The following is a 19,405-nucleotide window of genomic DNA, read 5'->3' as shown; positions in this document are numbered from 1 at the left end:
TTTAAAGGTAATAATAATAATAACGTAAACTTTTCCGTTTTGATAATTATTAACAGTTTTTTTTTTTTTTTTTAATAAAACCAACAAAATAATAATTTATTTTTTATGTACATAAAATAAAACAAAAACAAATAAAATATGATTTATATGGATTTTCACTTCGAAGGCATGATTTTAATAGTAAATTTTAAAATGTCAAGATTTTTAACCTGAAAAATTTCCTTTTTTCCTTTTTTCCTTTTTTTGAATGCCAAATAAGAAAAGGTTAATTTTTTTTTTTTTTTTTGATTACTCATAACTACTCACCTTTAAAATTTTTTTAATTATTATCCCTTTACCATTATTATTATTATTATTATTATTATTATTATTATTATTACCACTTTAACTCCTCCCTTCCTCCACTTCGATTTCCCCCTTCGTTCCCCCTTCCCTTCAAAGAAACCTTTTTTAAAAATTAACCTGATAATTATTTTTAAAAAAAAGTGTTGTTGTTGTTTTTTTCTTCTTATTAATATCAAATTAAAAAAATTAAATTGATTAATTAATTAATTATTAAATTAATAATAATAATAATAATAATAATAATGGAATAAACGTAAATAAATTATTATTTTTCTCGTAATTAAAATAAAATTTCAACGCCTTGTTGTTAAAAAAAAAAATTTAATTTTATTAAAAATGTTTTATTTATTTATTTATCGTTATCATCATCATCATCATTATTATTATCACGTTATAAACTTTTTTAATTAGTGTTTAATTACGTTATGTATATATTTAAGGCGTTGCGATTATTATTATTATTATTATTTTTATATTAAAATAAAATAAAAAGAAAAGAAAAGAAAAAAACATAAATAAATTTTATTTAAAAGTTTACATAAACTAATAATAATTAATAATTAATAAGTGGTAATAATAAAATTAATATTATTTTTAATTAAATACGGGAATCGAAATGAAATTTATTATCATTATTATTATTATTATTAAACTCACTTATTTGAGCATTCGACATTTTTATTATTTATGTTTTTTTATTTCTATTTATTTATTTATATATAATTATATATTTATTTTCATTTAATACCTAAAAACAAAATTTATATTAATTTTTTTCTAATAATAATAATAAAAAATGATAATAATAATAATAATATTTATTAAAATCAAGTATTAGTAGGTGAAAATGGTAGTAATAATAATAATAATAATAAATAAAAACGTGAATCACAATATATATATTTATAAATTTTTTTTTTCTATATCAAATATTTATCCGTTCCATTTATTTATTTATTTATAAACTTATGTATATTTATTTTTAAATAAAATTATTATTATTATTATTATTAATGAATGGTTAGATGTATGTATATATACAAAAGGCGTGTAGGTGGGAGGTTTAGGAAATTATTTATAAATAAAATACCTCGGTTCAGGAAGAAGTAACAAAAACTAAAAAAGAAAGAAAAAAAACTGCCGCAGGATGTTCGAGTCGCAATTGGCCACCGTGTTGCATGGCTGCCGGATGTTCTCCTGGAAAAACAAACAAAAAAACTAATAATAATAATATTAAAAATGGAAAAAAATGGGGAAAATTATTTAAATTAAAGCGAAATGAAAACAAGTATTTCCGGTCAAGTGAAAAAAAAAAAATGAAAATAAATTTAAATATTTTTCGAATAAATAATTACTTTTTTTTTTTTTTTTATTGTCTTAAAATTTAATAAGTCGACGTTTTTATTATAAAAAACTGGAGAAAAACTGGAGAAAAAATTGGAGGAAAAAAAATGGAGAATTTTCTTTTTTTTTTTTTTTCTCTCCATGAATTTTAAAATTTAAATAATCTTTTATAAGAATTTTGTTGATAAATTTGTTACGGTAAAAAAAAAAATTTATCATTAACTTTCTTAATTTAAATTCTTAACAAACATGTTTTTTTTTTTTTTTTATATAAGAATAATAAACTTTTACGAAAGAGGAAAAGAGAGAGAAAACGAGAGAGAGAGAGAGAGAGAGAGAAAGAGAGAGAGGAAAAGAAAACAGAGAAAATAGAAAAAAAAAAAAACTTTTTTTTAATGTAATAATATATATATATATATATATAGATATATAAGAGAATCGAATAAGCACGTAAAATGTTTACGTAAAAAAAAAACGTGTATTTAACCTCGATTTGGTTTCTTTTTTTTTTTTTCTTTAAAAACTAATAACACTTCAAATTATTTCGTTCCACGTTTTTTTTTTTAATATAAATAGTAGCTATAAAATTGGTAAAAGTCGACAGAGACCACCTGAGGACAAAGTTAACAACGTTTCAATTTTTAAAATAAAAAAAAAATTTTTTTTTCTTTTAAAAGGTTAAAAAAAAACAAATTTTCTTTTTTTTTTTCGAATTCAAAAAAATAAAAAAGAAAAAAAAATTTTTTTTTTTAAAAAAGGTTAAAAGGTAGAAAACATTTGATTTGAACCTTTTTTACCCAGGTGTAAATTCAAAAAAAAATCAAATAACGTTTTTTTAATGCGATTTATTTATTTATTTTAACGTGGGGGGCGTTAAACGCGCGTGTGTTGTTGTTATTTCGTATCGAAACATTTGTTTTATTCGAACGAATATTTAGAAAAACGTGGAAGAAGAAGAAGAGGAAGAAGAAGGAGAGGAAGAAGAAGGAGAAAAAAAAAGGGGGGAAAAAAATTAATAAACAATATTATAGACGAGGGAAATTTCAAATATTTTCTTCGTTTTTTTTTTTTTTTTTAAAACTGGAGGGATGATGACGTGGAATTAAAGGAAGTGTTAAGGAAGACGTGAAAGGAGTTGATTTTTAATGAAAGAATATTTTGTGGTTTTTAAAACCCGATTTTAAAATCGGATCATATTTTTGGTTAAATTTGAACCAATAAGACGACCACTTCTCATTAATATAATTTTTTTTTTAGTTAAAAAACTTTTAATTTTGTTTTTATTTATTATTTTTATTTTTATATTAATTGAAAGAAATGAGAGAGAGAGAGAGAGAGTTATTAATAAAAAACATGATTTTTTGTTTTCATAACACAAATAATTATTTAATTTTGATTCGAAAAGATAATTTTTATAAAGAGAACGAATTACATAAACGTAAAATTTATGACTGGCATGTTTTTTAACAATAATTATTTGATCGGATAGGGAAAAACCTGTCGGAAAAAAAGAAAAATCATTTTTTTATTTAATTTATTAACTTTTCTTTAAAAAAAAAAAAAAATTTTTTTTTTCTTTCAAAACCGCTGATTAACGTCATCTGCTAAACAATTTGAAATTCATTTTTTACTGTAAATAATAATAAAGAAAAAAAAACTTTTCGATTTCTTACTTTCTTTTTTTTTTAAATATTTTATAATTCCCGTTACACCCGTTAATAAAATATATACATAAATATCGTTTTTGAAATTTTTCTTTTTTACATTAAAATTAATTTTTACTTCCGGTTTGAGTTTTCCCTTCTTTTTTCTTCTTTTTTCTACTCTGTTGTTATTGTCATAAAAATAAATAATATCTATGAATAATTCATGAGAATTCGAAAAAAAAAAAAAAAAAAAAAAGAAGAAGAAGAAATTTAATTATACGTTATAAAGTACATTTACGTATATAAAAAAGAATAGCTTAAAATTTGTCAGACGTACATAAATATTTTTTTTAAATTGCTTTTATTAATAGCAATTCATTTAGTTTATTAATATTAACGCAAAAACAACCACAACAATAATGATAATAATGATGATGATGATGATGATGACGATGATAATAAAACAAAATTAAGAAAATGAAAATTATTTATTTTAATTACGTTTAATTGTTTTATTTCTTTTTTTTTGAATACAAATAAGAAAAACCAAAAAAAAAAGAAAAAAAAAGGAAAATTAAATTTCTTATGAAAATTTTTTAAGAAAACCGGTAATAATGATGATAATAATAATAATTTTAAATTATTGTTCATCTGTAAAAAAAGTATATATATATATATTAGTTTTTCTTTTTTCTTACTTTTATTTTATTTTATTTTTTGTGTGTCGAGAAAGAAAGAAACCGATTAATCATTTTCGAGGACAGATTTTCTTTTTTTTTTTTTTTTTTTTTAGGAAAAATTCATGTTTTTTTTTTATTTTTTATTTTTTGCTAACCTAAATTAAGGTTTATGGCAAGTTCTAAAAAAACGTTTTATTGCCACTGGGAACTTCTTCACAAGATTTTTATCACTCTCCAGACATATATCTCTAAAAGGTAACGGCGTGGAAACGTTTTTACGCTGAAGTTAAAACGTGGTTTGTGGACTTTCTTAGTTTTTTTTTAAAACTTTTCTTTTTTCTACTACTGCTTAAAAGAATTTTCTCTTCTTTTTTTTTCAACCTTTTAAATATCCCTTACGACAAATTTATAAATTGTTATTATTATTATTGATAAATCTCATCAAATGAAAGAATGACGAGGATATCGATGCTCTGTATTAAGAAAAAACTTTTTCGGACATTTTTTTTTTTTATTATGTCGGATAATTAAAAACTTTTTCCGTAAATAAAATTTTTAATTCCAGTATGAAAAGCTTTGATCTTAATTTATACGTTTTCAACATTTTTCTTAAGCTTGCCCCCAACCCCCCTCCCAGAAATTTTCTTTTATGTGAATATACGTATATACCTTTCAAACTTTTTCTTTTAAAAAAAAAACCCCCCGTGAAAAGTTATTTTAGTAATTTTCCTCATTTTGATAATTTTGTTTTTGTTTAAGTTTTTATAAACCCCCCCCCTTTTCCTCCTCCCCATTCTCCTTTTCCTCCTCCCCATTCTCCTTTTCCTCCTTCTCCTTCCCTTGCGTCCCTTCCCCCCGCGAACAAAAAAAAAACAAAAAATTTTCTTAACTTTCACTTTCACTTTTAATTCATTATTTAAATAAAAAAAATTTTTTTCTCTTATTTATTTTAAAAAATTTTCCAAGGATTTAAATTTATTTCGAAAACATCATCATTATTATTATCGAATATCAAAGTTATAGAAATGCTATTGCAATCATTATCATCATCATCGTGTTTTTTTTAATTTTCCAGTTCGGTTAAAACCGAGAAAATATTTGTTTAGGAACGAAAAGGATTTATTAATATCAAGACACCGGTGGGGAGGGGAGGGGTTTAAAAATCGTTTTAAACAAACTAAAACACATCAGGAACAACAAACGCACGCACGCACATTTAAAAACTATCGTTTTTGATATTTAATAATAATAATAATAAAATATTTCATTTCATTCAAAACAAACAAACCGCGGAAAAGAAAAAAAAAGGCAAACAAACAAACAAACTTAACACAGATTTTCACATAATTTATTTTTCATTATTCGGAAAAATTTTAACTTTTACTAATAATTTCAAAAAAAAAAAAAAATTACATGAAATAAATTTTGCTTAATTTTACAAAAAGAAAAAAAAAAAAAAACTTTTTTTTTGCTTACTTACTAACTAAAAATTTTCCTCTAAAAGAAATTTCAAACGGGGAATTTTTTTTTTTCTTTTTTTACATATTTTCCCTTCCCCCTCTTCCCTCCTCTCTCCTCCCCCTCCGCGAATCCTTTTTCTTTTTTACATCGTTCATCACATTTTAAAAACTTTTTTTCGTTTTTTTTTTCCTTTTTTTTTTCCTCGTTTTTTCTATCCATTTCAATTTATCCGATTTTAAACGGCAGAGAGGAGTAAGGGGAGGGATTAGGGGAGGTAGGGGAGACGGCGTGAGAACAAAAAAGAAAAATAAAAAATTTTACCTTTATTTGAGAAAAAGATTCACACACAAATAAAAAGAGAAAAAAACAGGAAAAAAAAATTATAAAAAATTAAAATCGGATTTTTTTTCTCTTTCTCTCCCCCTCTCTCCTCTCTCTTTTCCCTCGGGCCAAAAACTATTTAATAGATTATTATTATTATTATTTATTGATTTTAAAAAAGGTATAAACGTTAACCAAACAATGAAACCTTCGTTCGTTCGTTCGTTGAAAATTATTAAAAAATAATTTTTTTTTTTAACAACAACAACAAACGGGGGGGGGGGGGCCGGCGTGAAGGAAGAAGCGAAGGGGAAGGGGAGGAAGAGGGAAGAAAAAGGAATCGAAATCTAAAATAATCCATCATAATACCTGTCAATTCCAATAAACGTGTGAAATGCTCCTCCTCACTCGCTAACCTTTTCAAATTTTTTTTAATTTTTTTTTATCGAACACCATGCGATTTCATTTTAAAAAAAAAACAGTTATAAAATAATAATAATGATAATAATAATAATAATAAATTACCGTTTAATACGTGAACTACCACAGTCTTTGGATTTGCATTTGAAGGATTGCAAGTGTATTTTCCAGAATCTGGAGGTTTTGCTCGTTGTATTAATAAATAACTTGTTGTTATGTCACCCTTTTCGGTGATAACACTAACACCTCCTCTTGGAGAATCGTAATTTATTTCCTGGAAGGAAAAAATAAATAAATAAATAAATAAATAGGTGAGAGGGAAAAAAGAATAGTAAATCCAAATTAAAAAAAAAAAAATATCTTCTGCTCTGATTGTGTTTATACAATAATTTCAATCCGTTAAAACCCTTTTCATATTTAATTTTCCATAAAATAAATTTTTTAGAGTTAAACCCCACCCGTAAAAAAAAATGTTTTTTTCGTCTCTCTTCTCTCCTCTCCTCTCCTCTCTTTTACTCCATCTTTATTACTTTAAATTTATTTATTTCGAGTTAAATTAAATGTTAATTTAATAAATTTTCAATTTGAATGCGTGCTTATAAGGAAAAAAAAGAAAATTTACAAACTATAGCTAACACATGTTAAACCGCTCAAAAATTTTACGCGCGTGCGCTTTTAAAAAAAAAATTATCATTATTATTATTATTGCTTTAAAATGGTAATGACGTCACATTTTTTTTCGTAAAGAAGAAGAAGAAATGGAAACGTCGTTGCAATTCGATATATAATAGAAAAATTTGTTTTTAAATTTTTTTTACATAACGATTTTAAATGAAAATTTATTCGAAGGATTTAAAAAGAGAGAGAGAGAGAGAGAGAGAGAGAGAGAGTGAGAGAGAGGGAGAGATTTGAAAATGCGGTCAAAAAAAGGACATTATAAAATTATATGAAAGAGGGTTAAAACCTTTTTTTTTTTTTTTTTTTTTTAGTACTTCTTCTACTTTTTTTTCCGCCATTTTCTATAAAAATTTACATGCCGTTCATAGACCCCCCTCTTTTGGATCATTTTAACACGGCCAACTTTACCCTCGATAGGATAAAAAGGTTGAATGTCGGGCGCCTCGTTTTTAAAAAATGATAATAATGATGAAAAAAAAGACTTACTTTTGAATTGTGTGTCCAAAATATTGCTGGCGGTGGTTCAGGACTGTGTTTTACAACGCATGTTAAATTCATTGTGCTGCCCTTGTTTATGTAAATATCTGGACCCCCAAATATTGTTGTTATGGGTTCTGAAACATTTTTTTATTAAACAATAAATAATTTTTTATTTATTTATTTTTCAAATTAAACAAAAAATTTGTCGAAACTTTTATTAAAAAAAAAAAAAAGAAAAAAGGGGAAAAAAGGAAAAGAAGAAGGAAAATTCATTCAAAATTTTTTTCCTTTTTTTTTTTTTACTTTTCATTCACGGATTTGTATATTTTCCGGTAGAATTATTACCGAGATTTTGCCAAAAATTTCCTTTTCCCCCCTCCCCATTTTTTCCTTTTTTATGTTATTCTTTTTCCTTCTCTCTCTTTCTCTCTCTCTCTCGATTTAAACATAATTTTTCAGACAAAACAACCAAAGAAAAAAGAGAGAGAGAGAGAAAAAGAAGGAAAAAACTTTTTTTTTTTTTTTCTATTTCCACGATAAAATTTATCCAACCTCTAAATAGTTTTTTATAGTAAATTCTCTCTATCAATTACCACATTCAATTTATTTTCTTTGTTTTGTACCCGCCCACATTTTCCTTTTTCCTAAATTTGATTTGGGTTCATTATTTGGACCGACGACCAAACCCTTTCATGATTTTCTTCATTCACATCTAAATCAGGTGAAATTAATCACAAATGATGATGATAATACTAATAATAATTCTTTTAATAAATTTTATCCTCTCTCTCTCTCTGTCTCTCGTACATAAAAACACTCCGAAAAAAATTATTATTAATATTATTTTTCCTTTTCTTTTATTTTTTCCTTCATTCCATTTTTTTTTAGCCGGATAACTGTTACTAAGTTATTATTAATGAAAAAGTTACGCTAACATTTTTCTTAACTTTATTTAAATTATCCCTCTGTAAAAAAAAAAAAAAATTTTTTTTTTTTTTATTAACTTTTGAGTTTTCTTTTTTTCCTTTTTTTTTTTTACTTTTTCCTTTTCCCCCTTTCCCTCCTCCTCTTCCTCCTTTCAGTTCTTTCTTTTTCATCAATTCTTTATGCACTCATTCATTATTAAACAACTTTTTCTTTCTTTTAACATTATTCGCATCAGTTCCGCTTTTTTTTTTTTTTCATTTTGTTTCGTTTCTTTTTCTGTTTTTTTTTTTTTTTTTTATTTGAATTATTAAATGAAGAGTACGTGAGTGACGTAAATTATTTTCGCGTTAGAATCAATTTAGAAGAAAAAGAAGAAGAAAAGGAAAAAGAAGAGGAAGAAGAAGAAGAAAAAAAACATTCCTATTATTATTAGGATTTTTCGATATGTATTTTTTTTTTTTTTAAATCATTCTAATCAAAAGTTAAATTTTGCCAAAAAGTTATCCTTCCTTTTCTTCCTTGTTTTTCTTTCTGCTCCTCCCCCTTCTCTACCTCCTTCTCCTTCCCCCCTTTACCCTCTTAAATAAAATGAAAACCAGGTTTTGCCCTCGTTTCTCTCACTCGGAAAAAACGTCAGACGAAAATTAAATTTTACCGCTGGTTGAAAATAAAATTTTATTTTCTTTTTACCTTTTTTCCAACCTTCTTCTTTTTCCTCTTTCTCTTCTTTCTCTTTTTCTTCTTTCTTTCTTTACCATTATCAAACGAATATTTTCTTTTTGTGTATAATTTTCTTCTTTTTTCTTTTTTTTTATAATTTTTATTTTATTAAAACTTTTAAAACAAATTTAAAAGCGACAACGGTTTTATTTTGGTTAAAACAAAAAAGAAAAGAATGAATAAAAAAAAATAAAAAATAATAAAAATGATAATAATGATAATAATAATAATAATAATAATAATAATAATAATATTAATAATAATAATAATAATAATAATAATAATAATAATAATAATAATAATAAATTTTCACCGGAAACGAGGAATAAAAGCAGAAAAAAACTCACAGACGTAGTAAGAAGCTTCAGGTGGATTTAGGCATGAGAAAAAATCTTTTTTTTCCGCAACTTTTTTTTTTCTCTTCTTCTTCCTTTCCCTTCTTTTTTTTTCTTTTTTTTTTCTTATTATTTTCTCTCAATTTCAAAAAGTTTAAATCTTTTTAAATTATTATTATTATTATTATTATTATTATTATTATTATTAATATTATTATTATTATTTATCAGGAAAACCCGAAGCAATTTTTATTAAAGAGCGGGAGAGGGATGGAGAAAAATAACGAAAGACTTTTCAACACTTGAAAAAAAAAAATCCGTTTTCCTCTTACCCCTCTTCCGCCCCCCCATTTTTTTACTCGAGGTAACTTCCGGCAATTTCGATCGTTCTATAATCATCATCATCATCATCATCCTCATTATTTTAACGACAGTATGTACGTTTATTTTAATTTATAAAACGAATTCCGTACAAAATATTAATAATAATAATAATTTTTTTTGGGGTAGGTTAAGAAAAATATAATCGTTACCTTTGAAAAAGAAAAAAAGGAAGAAAAAAAAAGAAACTTGACGATTCGACCAATGAGAGCAAACGACGACGATGATAATAATAATAACAAATAAAATAAAATAATAAAAGAAAAAGAAGTGAAAGAGAAAGAAAAAGAATAGAATTTTTTTTTTCTTTAAATGTAAAAATACGAGAGTGAATAAAAAAAAAAAAGGAAAAAAAAAGGAAAAAATGTCTCGCAAACGAAGTTTTTTCCTTTTTTTTTTCCTTTGACATAATTAATATTTATAATATATAATGTAATATAAAACGTCATCGTAAAAATATTTAAAATATTTTTTTTTTTTGTTTGTAAAAACGTGTAATTATGTGAATGTTTAGTTTTTCACGTAAAAAAAAAAGAAAAAGAAAATTTCATTTCATTTTCCTTTTTTATTTTTTGACATTTCACATTTAAAATTCAGCTTTTTTTTTTTCATTCCTTTTTTTTTTGCTAAAGCGAAATCAAAATGGCGGAGTAAAGGATGAAATTTAATGTTTTCTGACGCGTTTGTCTAAACCGTTTAATTTATTTAATCTTGTTAAATCTAATTTAAATCAAAAAAAAAGTCGAGAAAAGTTTTTTTTTTTTGTCGTCGTCGAAGTATATGCTGTTAAAAATTACTTTTTTTAATGGGTAACCGTGTTCCCCCTCCCCTCCCTTTCATCCCTCCCCCCCCCCATTTCCCGTAAAAAATTTCAAATTGTTTTACAAAAAAAAAAAAAAAAAAAAACGCGCAAAAATTGATTTTTTTAAGAAATTTAAATCGACGTGAAAATTTTTTGTAATAAAAAAAAAACGTAAGTTGAATGAGGTTTAAATGTAAAAATAAATATAATTTCATTTCATTTTATTTTCAATAACTACGACTACAGAAAAATGCATGAATGTCCAATGGGCGGCGTTGTGCTTACTTGGCACTCGTACATTCGGAGTCTCTTCTTTGCGGGTATCTCACCTGGAGCGTCCAGTCTTCTGTTTGTGGTAAATGTATTGTTTGAAATCTTTGATCGCTCGTGTATGTATAACGTCCGACCGTTAATAAATGTATGTCTCTGTGACGAACCCACGAAACCTTTTAAACAAAAAAAAAAAAAAAAAGGAAAATTTAATATTATTATTTTCTTTTTCGTCGGATTAAATTTTTTCTTCTTTCCTCTTTCCCCCACCCTCTCCTTTTTTTTTTAAATTTAAAATTGAGAAAAAAATTCAAGATTCATTTTTTGACGGTAGATTGTAAAAATAAATTTTTCTTCTTTTTTCCTGTTTTTCACGGGCAGGAAATGGGGGGGGGGGAGAAAGGCTCAAAACCAACTCATCCTTTTTGTTACCTATTTTCATTTTTTTTAACCCCTCCCTCTTTTTTTATGAATTTCATTTTTTTTTTTTTTGAATGGATTCAATTGAGTGTAAAATTAAATTTCAATTTTTTAAAACAAAAAAAAAGTTTCTTCAATTAAAAAACTCAGTCGGAGGTCAAAACGTTAAAAATTTATTTTTATTTTAATTTTTGAAATTTATTATTATTATCATCATTCAAAAGATTCGAGAATTTTCTTATTATTATTATTATTACGTAATATTAAAATATTTATCACTTAATCAAAAAAAATTATTAAAAACACGTCATGACAACAAAACCGTTAACATTTTGCTTTTTTTTTTTTAAATTTTTCTGACACGTTTTCTTCTTGTTCATGCGGTTCCCCCCACTCCACCCCCTTACTCCCCTCTAAATAAAAAACATTTTTATCATACGATTGACCTTTGACATAACATAAACCGATCACTTTTTCATTGTTAATCGTTCGTTTAATTTCACAGTAAAGCAAAAGCAAAAAAAATTAATTAATTATTGAGTTTATTTATTATTATTTTTTATAAATACATAAATTAATATTATTATCATCACCATCATTATTATTATTAAAATAATTACCCGATAAGGAATGAAAGAAAGAAAGAAAGGAAAACCTTTTTTTTTTTTAATAGCAACGTGATTTTTAATATCGAAAAAAATTTTTTTTTATTCCCATTTATTTATACGAACTAATAAAGCATAAGAAAATTATTAAGACGTTTTCTTTTTTTTTTTAAGTTAATTAAAATGATTAATTAACGACGCCATCTTTTTTTTTTTATTATTCTTTTTTAATTTAAATCGTTCTAATAAAGTTTTTCATTTTTTTTTTGTTTTTTATTAAAATTTTTGTCGTTTTCGTTTTTTAATAAATTATTCGGGTTTAATAGTCTTTTTATTAAACTATTTTAATAATTTTTTTTTTAAGCTTTTGATAAACCAACAAAAAATTTGTTCTAGAAAATTTTTTAAGTCTTCACTCTCTCTCTCTCTCTCTCTCTCTCTTGCCCTTTTCATTCATTCAATTTTACATTTCAATTATTATCATTATCATTAACGTTTGTTTTTCTTGTTTATAATTATAAATTAAAGAAAAAAAAAATTAATATTAATAATAATAATGTAAATACATTTATGAAAGACTTTTTATTTCTTATCTTACGTAAGAAGGAAGAGGGCGCGGTGAAGGGGGGTGGTGGTGGTGGTTGGTGCGGGGGAGGGAGAGGTGTGTGGAGGGTAAAAAAAAGAAAAACTTTTTCAAGTTTTGACAACTTGATTCTTAAATTTATGTAAGTTTTCATTTTTTTCTTTTTTTTAAAAAAAAAAAAAACTTTATTTGAACTTAAAATTAACTTTTTTTTTTTTATATATTTTTTTAAATTAATTTTTATTGGTTGCAAATCCAAGATAAGGGGAGTAAAAAAAAAAAAAAATTTTTTTTCTTTTTTCCTTTTTTTTTTAATGAATATTAAAAAAGATTTTTTTTTTTCTACTTTATTAATAATTCAAAAGCACGAAATTGGTTTGGTACAATGTAAAAAAAAAAAAAAAATATTTGACAAATTCATAACTTTTATATATAAATATATATAAAAACTTTAACTCATCGTTAATTTAACTTTTTTCCCTTAAAGTACCCTCCCCTTCCCCTCCCCTTCCCTTCCCCCCTCCACCTCCCCGTTTCATCCACCTCCTTTCCCTTCCCCTCTTCCCTCTCTCCAGAAAAAAAACATTTTAAATCTCTAAGCTTAAACCTTTATTTAAATTTAAATATGAAAAAAAAAAAATTCCTTCTACTTTGTTTATTTATATACATATTTATTTTTTTTATTATAAAAATCGATTTTTCCTCTCCTATCTACTCCCACTGCAAATATTTTATTTATAAATTATTATTATTATTATTATTACTATCCCTCAAAATGACAACAATTCGTTTTGATGTTTGTTTCGGATTTTTTTTCAAAATTCATTCCAGGTTTCTGCCCGTCGATCCCTAAGGAATATCAGTTATGCTGTTGCATTCTTGAATATGTTTCGTCTTGTTATGATCTATGACGTCACAAAAATTCTCTTAAGTCTTCCTGTGCAATCTTATACGATGGAAACGAGTTATTTCCATCTGGTTCTGGGCTCAAATGTGGAGTGGCCGGAAACAGGAAGAGTGAGATTCGCAACCTTGTCGAGCTGATTCGAGTCGATAATAAAACAAGATTTCTTTTTGTTTTGCCTTCATATTGTTTTCAATTATCATCATCATCATCATCATCATCATCATTATTATTATTATTATTATTATTATTATTATTATTATTATTATTATTATTAATAAATAATTGAATCGTTAAATAAATTTAAACTCTGTACGAAAATTTTAAAAATAAAAAATGGCGATTTGATAAAATACTCATCGATTCGTTTTTTTTTTTTTTTTTATTAAAAAAAAATTAAAAGGAAAAAAGTATTAATAATAATAATAATATGCCAAAGGTCGTGCGATTTGGGATACAGAATCGGATGCGATTAGAATTTGGATGAGTGACCACAAGACAAAAATAATTTTTGCTGACCTGAAACATCTTTTGATCCCGATACCTTCACAGATGTTTCCGTCACCGGAAGTGAGTTCGGAAATCACAAAAAGAATTAATTTGATGCTGTTTGCGTACGCAATTATTCCCGAGGGATGTGGGTAAAAATAAGTAGTAGAATAAAAACACACAATTGTTGTAATAATAATAATAATAATATTTGTTTTTATATTATCAGGTACGATAAAATACATTTTTTAAAAAGAAGAAAATAAATGCTGTCACGTCAGCGTAAAAATTTATAATAAATAAATAATCTTATTTAAAAAAAAGATAAAAAGGATTCCTCTCGTTTTAAATGTTTCTGACAAAACTATTTTATATATAATAATAATAATAATAATAATAATAATAATAATAATAATAATAATAATAATAATAATAATCATACCAAAATGCCATAATTGGAATGGGAAAATACATAGAATCCCATCGAGAGGACCCCATCTTAGCCCAAGTTATACATGCAGAAGAAAAAACTACAAAAAAAGGAGTTCTGAAAAGGGCAAAACAAATCGTCCAAGAAAATAAAGAAAACGAGATAATGGAAGAGGGGCAACTTGCAACTTATAATAGCAAAGCCCAATCTCAGAAGAAATTAAAAGGCAAATGGGAACAGAAAAAATTACATGGGCAATACCTAAAAAGAATAAATGCCGAAGATATTAATAAGAAGAGCACGCACAATTGGCTACGACGTGGAAAACTTAAAATAGAAACAGAAGCCTTTATTACAGCGGCTCAAGATCAGGCATTGCGGACCCATAACTATGAAAAAGTAATTCTCAAAGTCCGCCAAGATGACAAGTGCCGAATTTGCCAATCACAATCGGAAACCATCGATCATTTAATTTCTGGTTGTCCGATACTGGCAAAACATGAATACTTAGAAAGGCACAATAAAATATGTCAATATCTCCATTAGAATATATGCCGAGAATATGGAATGGATGGATTACCCAAGGAGTGGTACAACCACATTCCAAGCCCGGTCACGACAGTAGGCCCATGCACAGTTCTATATGATCAACAAATCCACACTGATAGAACTGTGCCCGCTAACAAACCGGATATCATACTCAGGCATAATGCGGAAAAATGGTGTAAGTTAATTGAGGTATCCGTGCCGGCAGAAAAAAACACCACAGCCAAAGAAGCAGACAAAAGGCTGAAATACAGAAATTTGGAAATTGAAATAACCAGGATGTGGGGAACAAAAACTGAAACGATTCCGGTCATCGTGGGAGCATTGGGAGCCATGCCACATTCAATAAAAGGAAATTTAAAGAAGATTATGAAGAACCTAAAAGAAGAAACCATCCAGGAAATCGCACTATGTGGGACGGCCCACATTCTTCGGAAAATATTATAAATAGCACCACCGATATTCGAGTATTTGTCCCTAAGGAATCGGGTAGAAACCTGGGATAAATATTTAAAAACCCCGACAAATAAGAGCCTTGTCGTGTTTAATAGTGGACATAATAATAATAATAATAATAATAATAATAATAATAATAATAATAATAGAAAAACAAATTGTAAACAGATTTTAATTCCCAAGATTATTGTTTATTTAAGTTTGTTAAATTTTCTTAAACATCATTTTCCCTTTTTACACACATAATATATACATAATAAAACTTTTTGAATAATAATAATAATATCAAAATTAATTATGTATAGAAATAATTACTTTATATTATTATTTGTTTATTTATTTATTTATTAAATTTTGTTTATTATTATTATTATTATTATTGATAAATAACGATTAAGTTACCTTCCCCCAAAAAAATTAATAATAATTAATAATAATAAACTCATTATCATCATTTTTTTTAAAAATTTGTTTACGTTAAAAACTTTATTTTATAATTATTATTATTATTATTATTATTATTATTATTATTATTATTATTATTATTATTATTTGTTTTTAAAGATGGCGTAAATAATAATTTTAGTAAATAAGTTATAATAAATTTTATTTATTTAAAAAGAAAAAAAAAAAATTTTGTTTGTTTTCGATGATGATGACGTTTCACGTTTATTTTCTATACAATTTGTTAGAATTAAGTGAATGTGCGTAAAAAAGGGGGAGGGGGAATGAGAGAGAGAGAGAGAGAGAGAAGGATAAAATTAAGGTTATGAAAATTTCGGATCGAATATAAATATTTTTTTAAAAAGTTATGGCCGAGCGAAAAGTTTTTTAATTTTTTATTATGCTTCATCCGAAATATAATTTTTTTTTAAAATTTAGTTTAGAAAGAGGATCGGGGAGCTGAGGGGCGGGGAGGAGGGGGAATTTAAAGACTAAGAAAAAAAATTAATGAAAAAAAACAAAGAATGAAAAAAAAAAATAAAAATAAAAAAAAAAGGGAGGCTGTAAAAAGATTTTTTTTTTTCGGAATAAGAGAAAATGAAAAATTAATCTGTACTGAAATCATCGTCAGATTTTCTTTGTTTTTTTTTTTTTTCCAGCGAGTGTTTATCACCGCACAATTTCATCGGCATTTACGAAAAAGAAGAAGTAAAAAAAAAAAAAAAAATTTTTTTTTTTATTATTTCATCTTTTCAAAAGCTTTTTTTTTTTTTGATTTTGATAACCCTTTTTTTTCAAACCTTCTAAACTCCACCTTTCCATTTCAAAAAAAAATATCATTGAAAACAAAAAAAAAAAAAAAATATATGAACCCAAGAGTTTTCCTTTTTTTTTCCTTTTTTTCTTTTTTTTTATGAAATCTGAGTTATGAAAAAAGAGAATTCATATTTTTTTTCCTTTTTTTTTAGAATTAAATTTAAATTAGAAAAAAAGAAAAAAAAGGAAAAAACGTGGAAATAACCAGATAGAAAAATTCAAATAAAAATTTATGATTTAAGACCCCCAAAACTACCCCAAACAATAAATTTTAATAAAAAATTACTTTTTAGTTTACTCAACTATAAAAAAAAAAAAAAAAAATCGATTAAAAATGATTTAATACCATTAAAAATTATTATTATTTTTCTATCTCTCTCCATTCTCTCTTTCTCTCTCTCTCTTTATCTCTTGTCTGAATCTTCTCAGTTAACAGAAAATAATTTTTTTTCTATGGAAAAACAAATAAAATCGAATCGAATCAAAATAACAAAACGTGCAAATTAATTTTTCCTTTTTATTAAAATAATAATAATAATACTATCCAGTCAAAATTATCCAGGTCCCAGTTAAGATAAGTAAACGTTATTTAAATTTAACTAACGCTTATGTACATAATATTTCGAATACATATTTTATAAAAAATTAAAAAATTTATGCTAAAAGCTTTTAAGGGAACGAAAAAAATTTTTTTTTTTTTTTTTAAATAATAATTTACGTCGCGACAATCTATGACAACTTTATTTATTTATTTATTTTACGAATTTAATAATAAAAAAATAAATAAATAAAAAATTCAAACGTTTAAATAAATAAATAAATAAAAAATTTAAACGTTTAAATAAATAAATAAATAAAAAATTTAAACGTTTAAATAAATAAATAAATAAAAAATAACTCGGTTCTCTCTCTTTCTCTCTCTCTAAATCATTTATTAAAAAAAAAAAATGATAAACGTTTGATTTATTTATTTGTTATAAAATCCAAATGATAACTTTCGAAAATAATAATAATAATAAGGAAAACATTGACCGTGAAAAACTAAAAAAAAAAACCGGGGAAAAAAAACTTTTTAGAAAATTTATGTATAAAAAAAAGTTTTTTTTTTTTTTTGACTTCATTCCTGTTCAAAAAAAAAAAAAAAAAAAAAAAACAAAAACAAAAGAAATTTAACGTAAGAGCGAAAAATGTTTTTAACAACCGGAAACGGAATTACCCCATTATTATTATTATAATTATAATTAACCAGTTAAAAAAACCGTTAACAATAACATTAAATTAAAAAACAAAACAAAAAAAACTTTTTTTTTTTTTTTTACGGTAAAAGATTAGCCTTAATTTAATTACTAAATGTTTTTTTTTTATTGATTTTAGGGGGGACGTAAAATCTTTTGTTTTCATAGAGTAAATAAATAAAAAAAATAAAAAATTTTCCTCCCCCGTATATGTCAACGGAAGTAAAAAAAAAAAAAAAAAACATTCATAAATTCTTCAATACGAAAGGATAATGTTATAATATATAATATGGGGTAATAAAAAAAAAAAAATGGCGTCGCATTACTATCGTAACAATCTCGAAACATAAATTTACTTCTATCCCTCAACCGTGGATATCTTAATGACGTGGACTAAAAAAAAAAAAAAAATTTCTTTACGACGACTTAAAAAATACAAAAAAAAAAAAATAGATAAAAAAAAAAATTTTTTTTCTGTAATCCTATTAAATTATAAAATCAGTCTTGACTTCTCCTCCTTCCCCTCCTCCTCCTCCTGCTTTTACCCCCACAACACTAAAAATATCGATTAAACAACCCGAATGGAAAAGAAAAAAATTTTCTTAAAAAAAAAACAAACATACGCCGAATAATAATAATAATAATAATAACAATAAATAAGAAAACAAACGAAAACAAACGCGGGAAGGGGGGTGGGGCGGCGGGAAACCCAAAAATATCAAAATTAATTTTTTTTTTCGGTTTGTTATAAAATAAAAGGAAACTTAAAACCTTTTCCATATTTAAAAAAAAAAAATGTTTAAATTAACGTGGCGTAAGAAAAAAAAAACAAAATGGCCGACTAGTATATATATAAAGACTCAGATTTATTTGTTATGAATAAATAAATAAATAAAATTTTCTTTTCTTTTCTATTTTTAATTAAATTTTCTCTTTGTTACTTTATATTAAATGTAAAATTTTTTTTTTTTTTAACCGTTATTTTAAAATTTTCTTTTCGTTATTTTTCAAATTTATTTTATCGATAATAATAATTTCCTTTGAAAAATTTTTTTTTTTTCCTTTTAAATATTTTCTTTTTTTTTTTTTTTATTATGTTCGTTTCTTTTACCTTAAATTTAATGTTATTATTAACGCACTTTATTAATAATAAAAAGATTCTCCTTCCCTTCCTCCCTTCCTCCCTCCCTTTCCTCCTTCCTCCCATTCGATTGGTTTCTATTTATAAAATTGAAATTATCATCATCATCATCATCATCATCATTATATTAAAGATAGATGGCAAATAATAACAAATTTAAAATAAAAAAAAAAAAAACTTTTACCTGTTTTTTTTTTTTATTTTTCTTTTCAATTTCCTTTTTTCCTTTTTTTTTATTTACGCCCAAAGATTTTTTATTAAGATTTATTATTATTATTATTTATTCTATGAAACAAAAAAATTTTCTTTTCTTTCTTTTCATTTAATATCTTCAATTTATTATTATTATTATCATCATTATTAATTTTCTATTCATTTTTTTTCTTTTTCAATTTATTTATTTGCATTTAGAAAAAAAAAAATGGATGAAAAAACAATAAGTTAAAAAAAATGTAAAAATTTTAATATTACCGCCACTTACGTTTTCCCCTTTCCCTCTCGTTCCCCCTCTCCCCTTACCCCTCCC

At 24.6% G+C, this 19,405-nt stretch overlaps 2 protein-coding genes across 2 annotated transcripts; both read right to left on the bottom strand.

The window, feature by feature from the left end:
* Positions 1–1,441: 1,441 nt before the first annotated feature.
* On the bottom strand, positions 1,442–8,008 carry Phum_PHUM371260 (uncharacterized protein; the record flags this gene model as incomplete). Its single annotated transcript, XM_002428193.1, has 4 exons — positions 1,442–1,542; positions 6,323–6,491; positions 7,382–7,509; positions 7,999–8,008. The coding sequence occupies 4 exons, from the start codon at positions 8,006–8,008 to the stop codon at positions 1,442–1,444; spliced, it is 408 nt and encodes a 135-aa protein (XP_002428238.1).
* A 2,394-nt stretch (positions 8,009–10,402) lies between these two features.
* Positions 10,403–11,289, bottom strand: Phum_PHUM371250 (uncharacterized protein; the record flags this gene model as incomplete). Its single annotated transcript, XM_002428192.1, has 3 exons — positions 10,403–10,448; positions 10,826–10,986; positions 11,263–11,289. 3 exons carry the CDS (start codon positions 11,287–11,289, stop codon positions 10,403–10,405), a joined length of 234 nt encoding a protein of 77 aa, XP_002428237.1.
* Positions 11,290–19,405: the final 8,116 nt, after the last annotated feature.

Source organism: Pediculus humanus, genomic scaffold (assembly GCF_000006295.1).
Source record: "Pediculus humanus corporis 1103172107803 genomic scaffold, whole genome shotgun sequence".
Taxonomy (NCBI): Eukaryota; Metazoa; Arthropoda; class Insecta; order Psocodea; family Pediculidae; genus Pediculus; species Pediculus humanus.
Note: the sequence above shows the minus strand (reverse complement) of the source record. Positions and strands in the feature narration are given on the sequence as shown.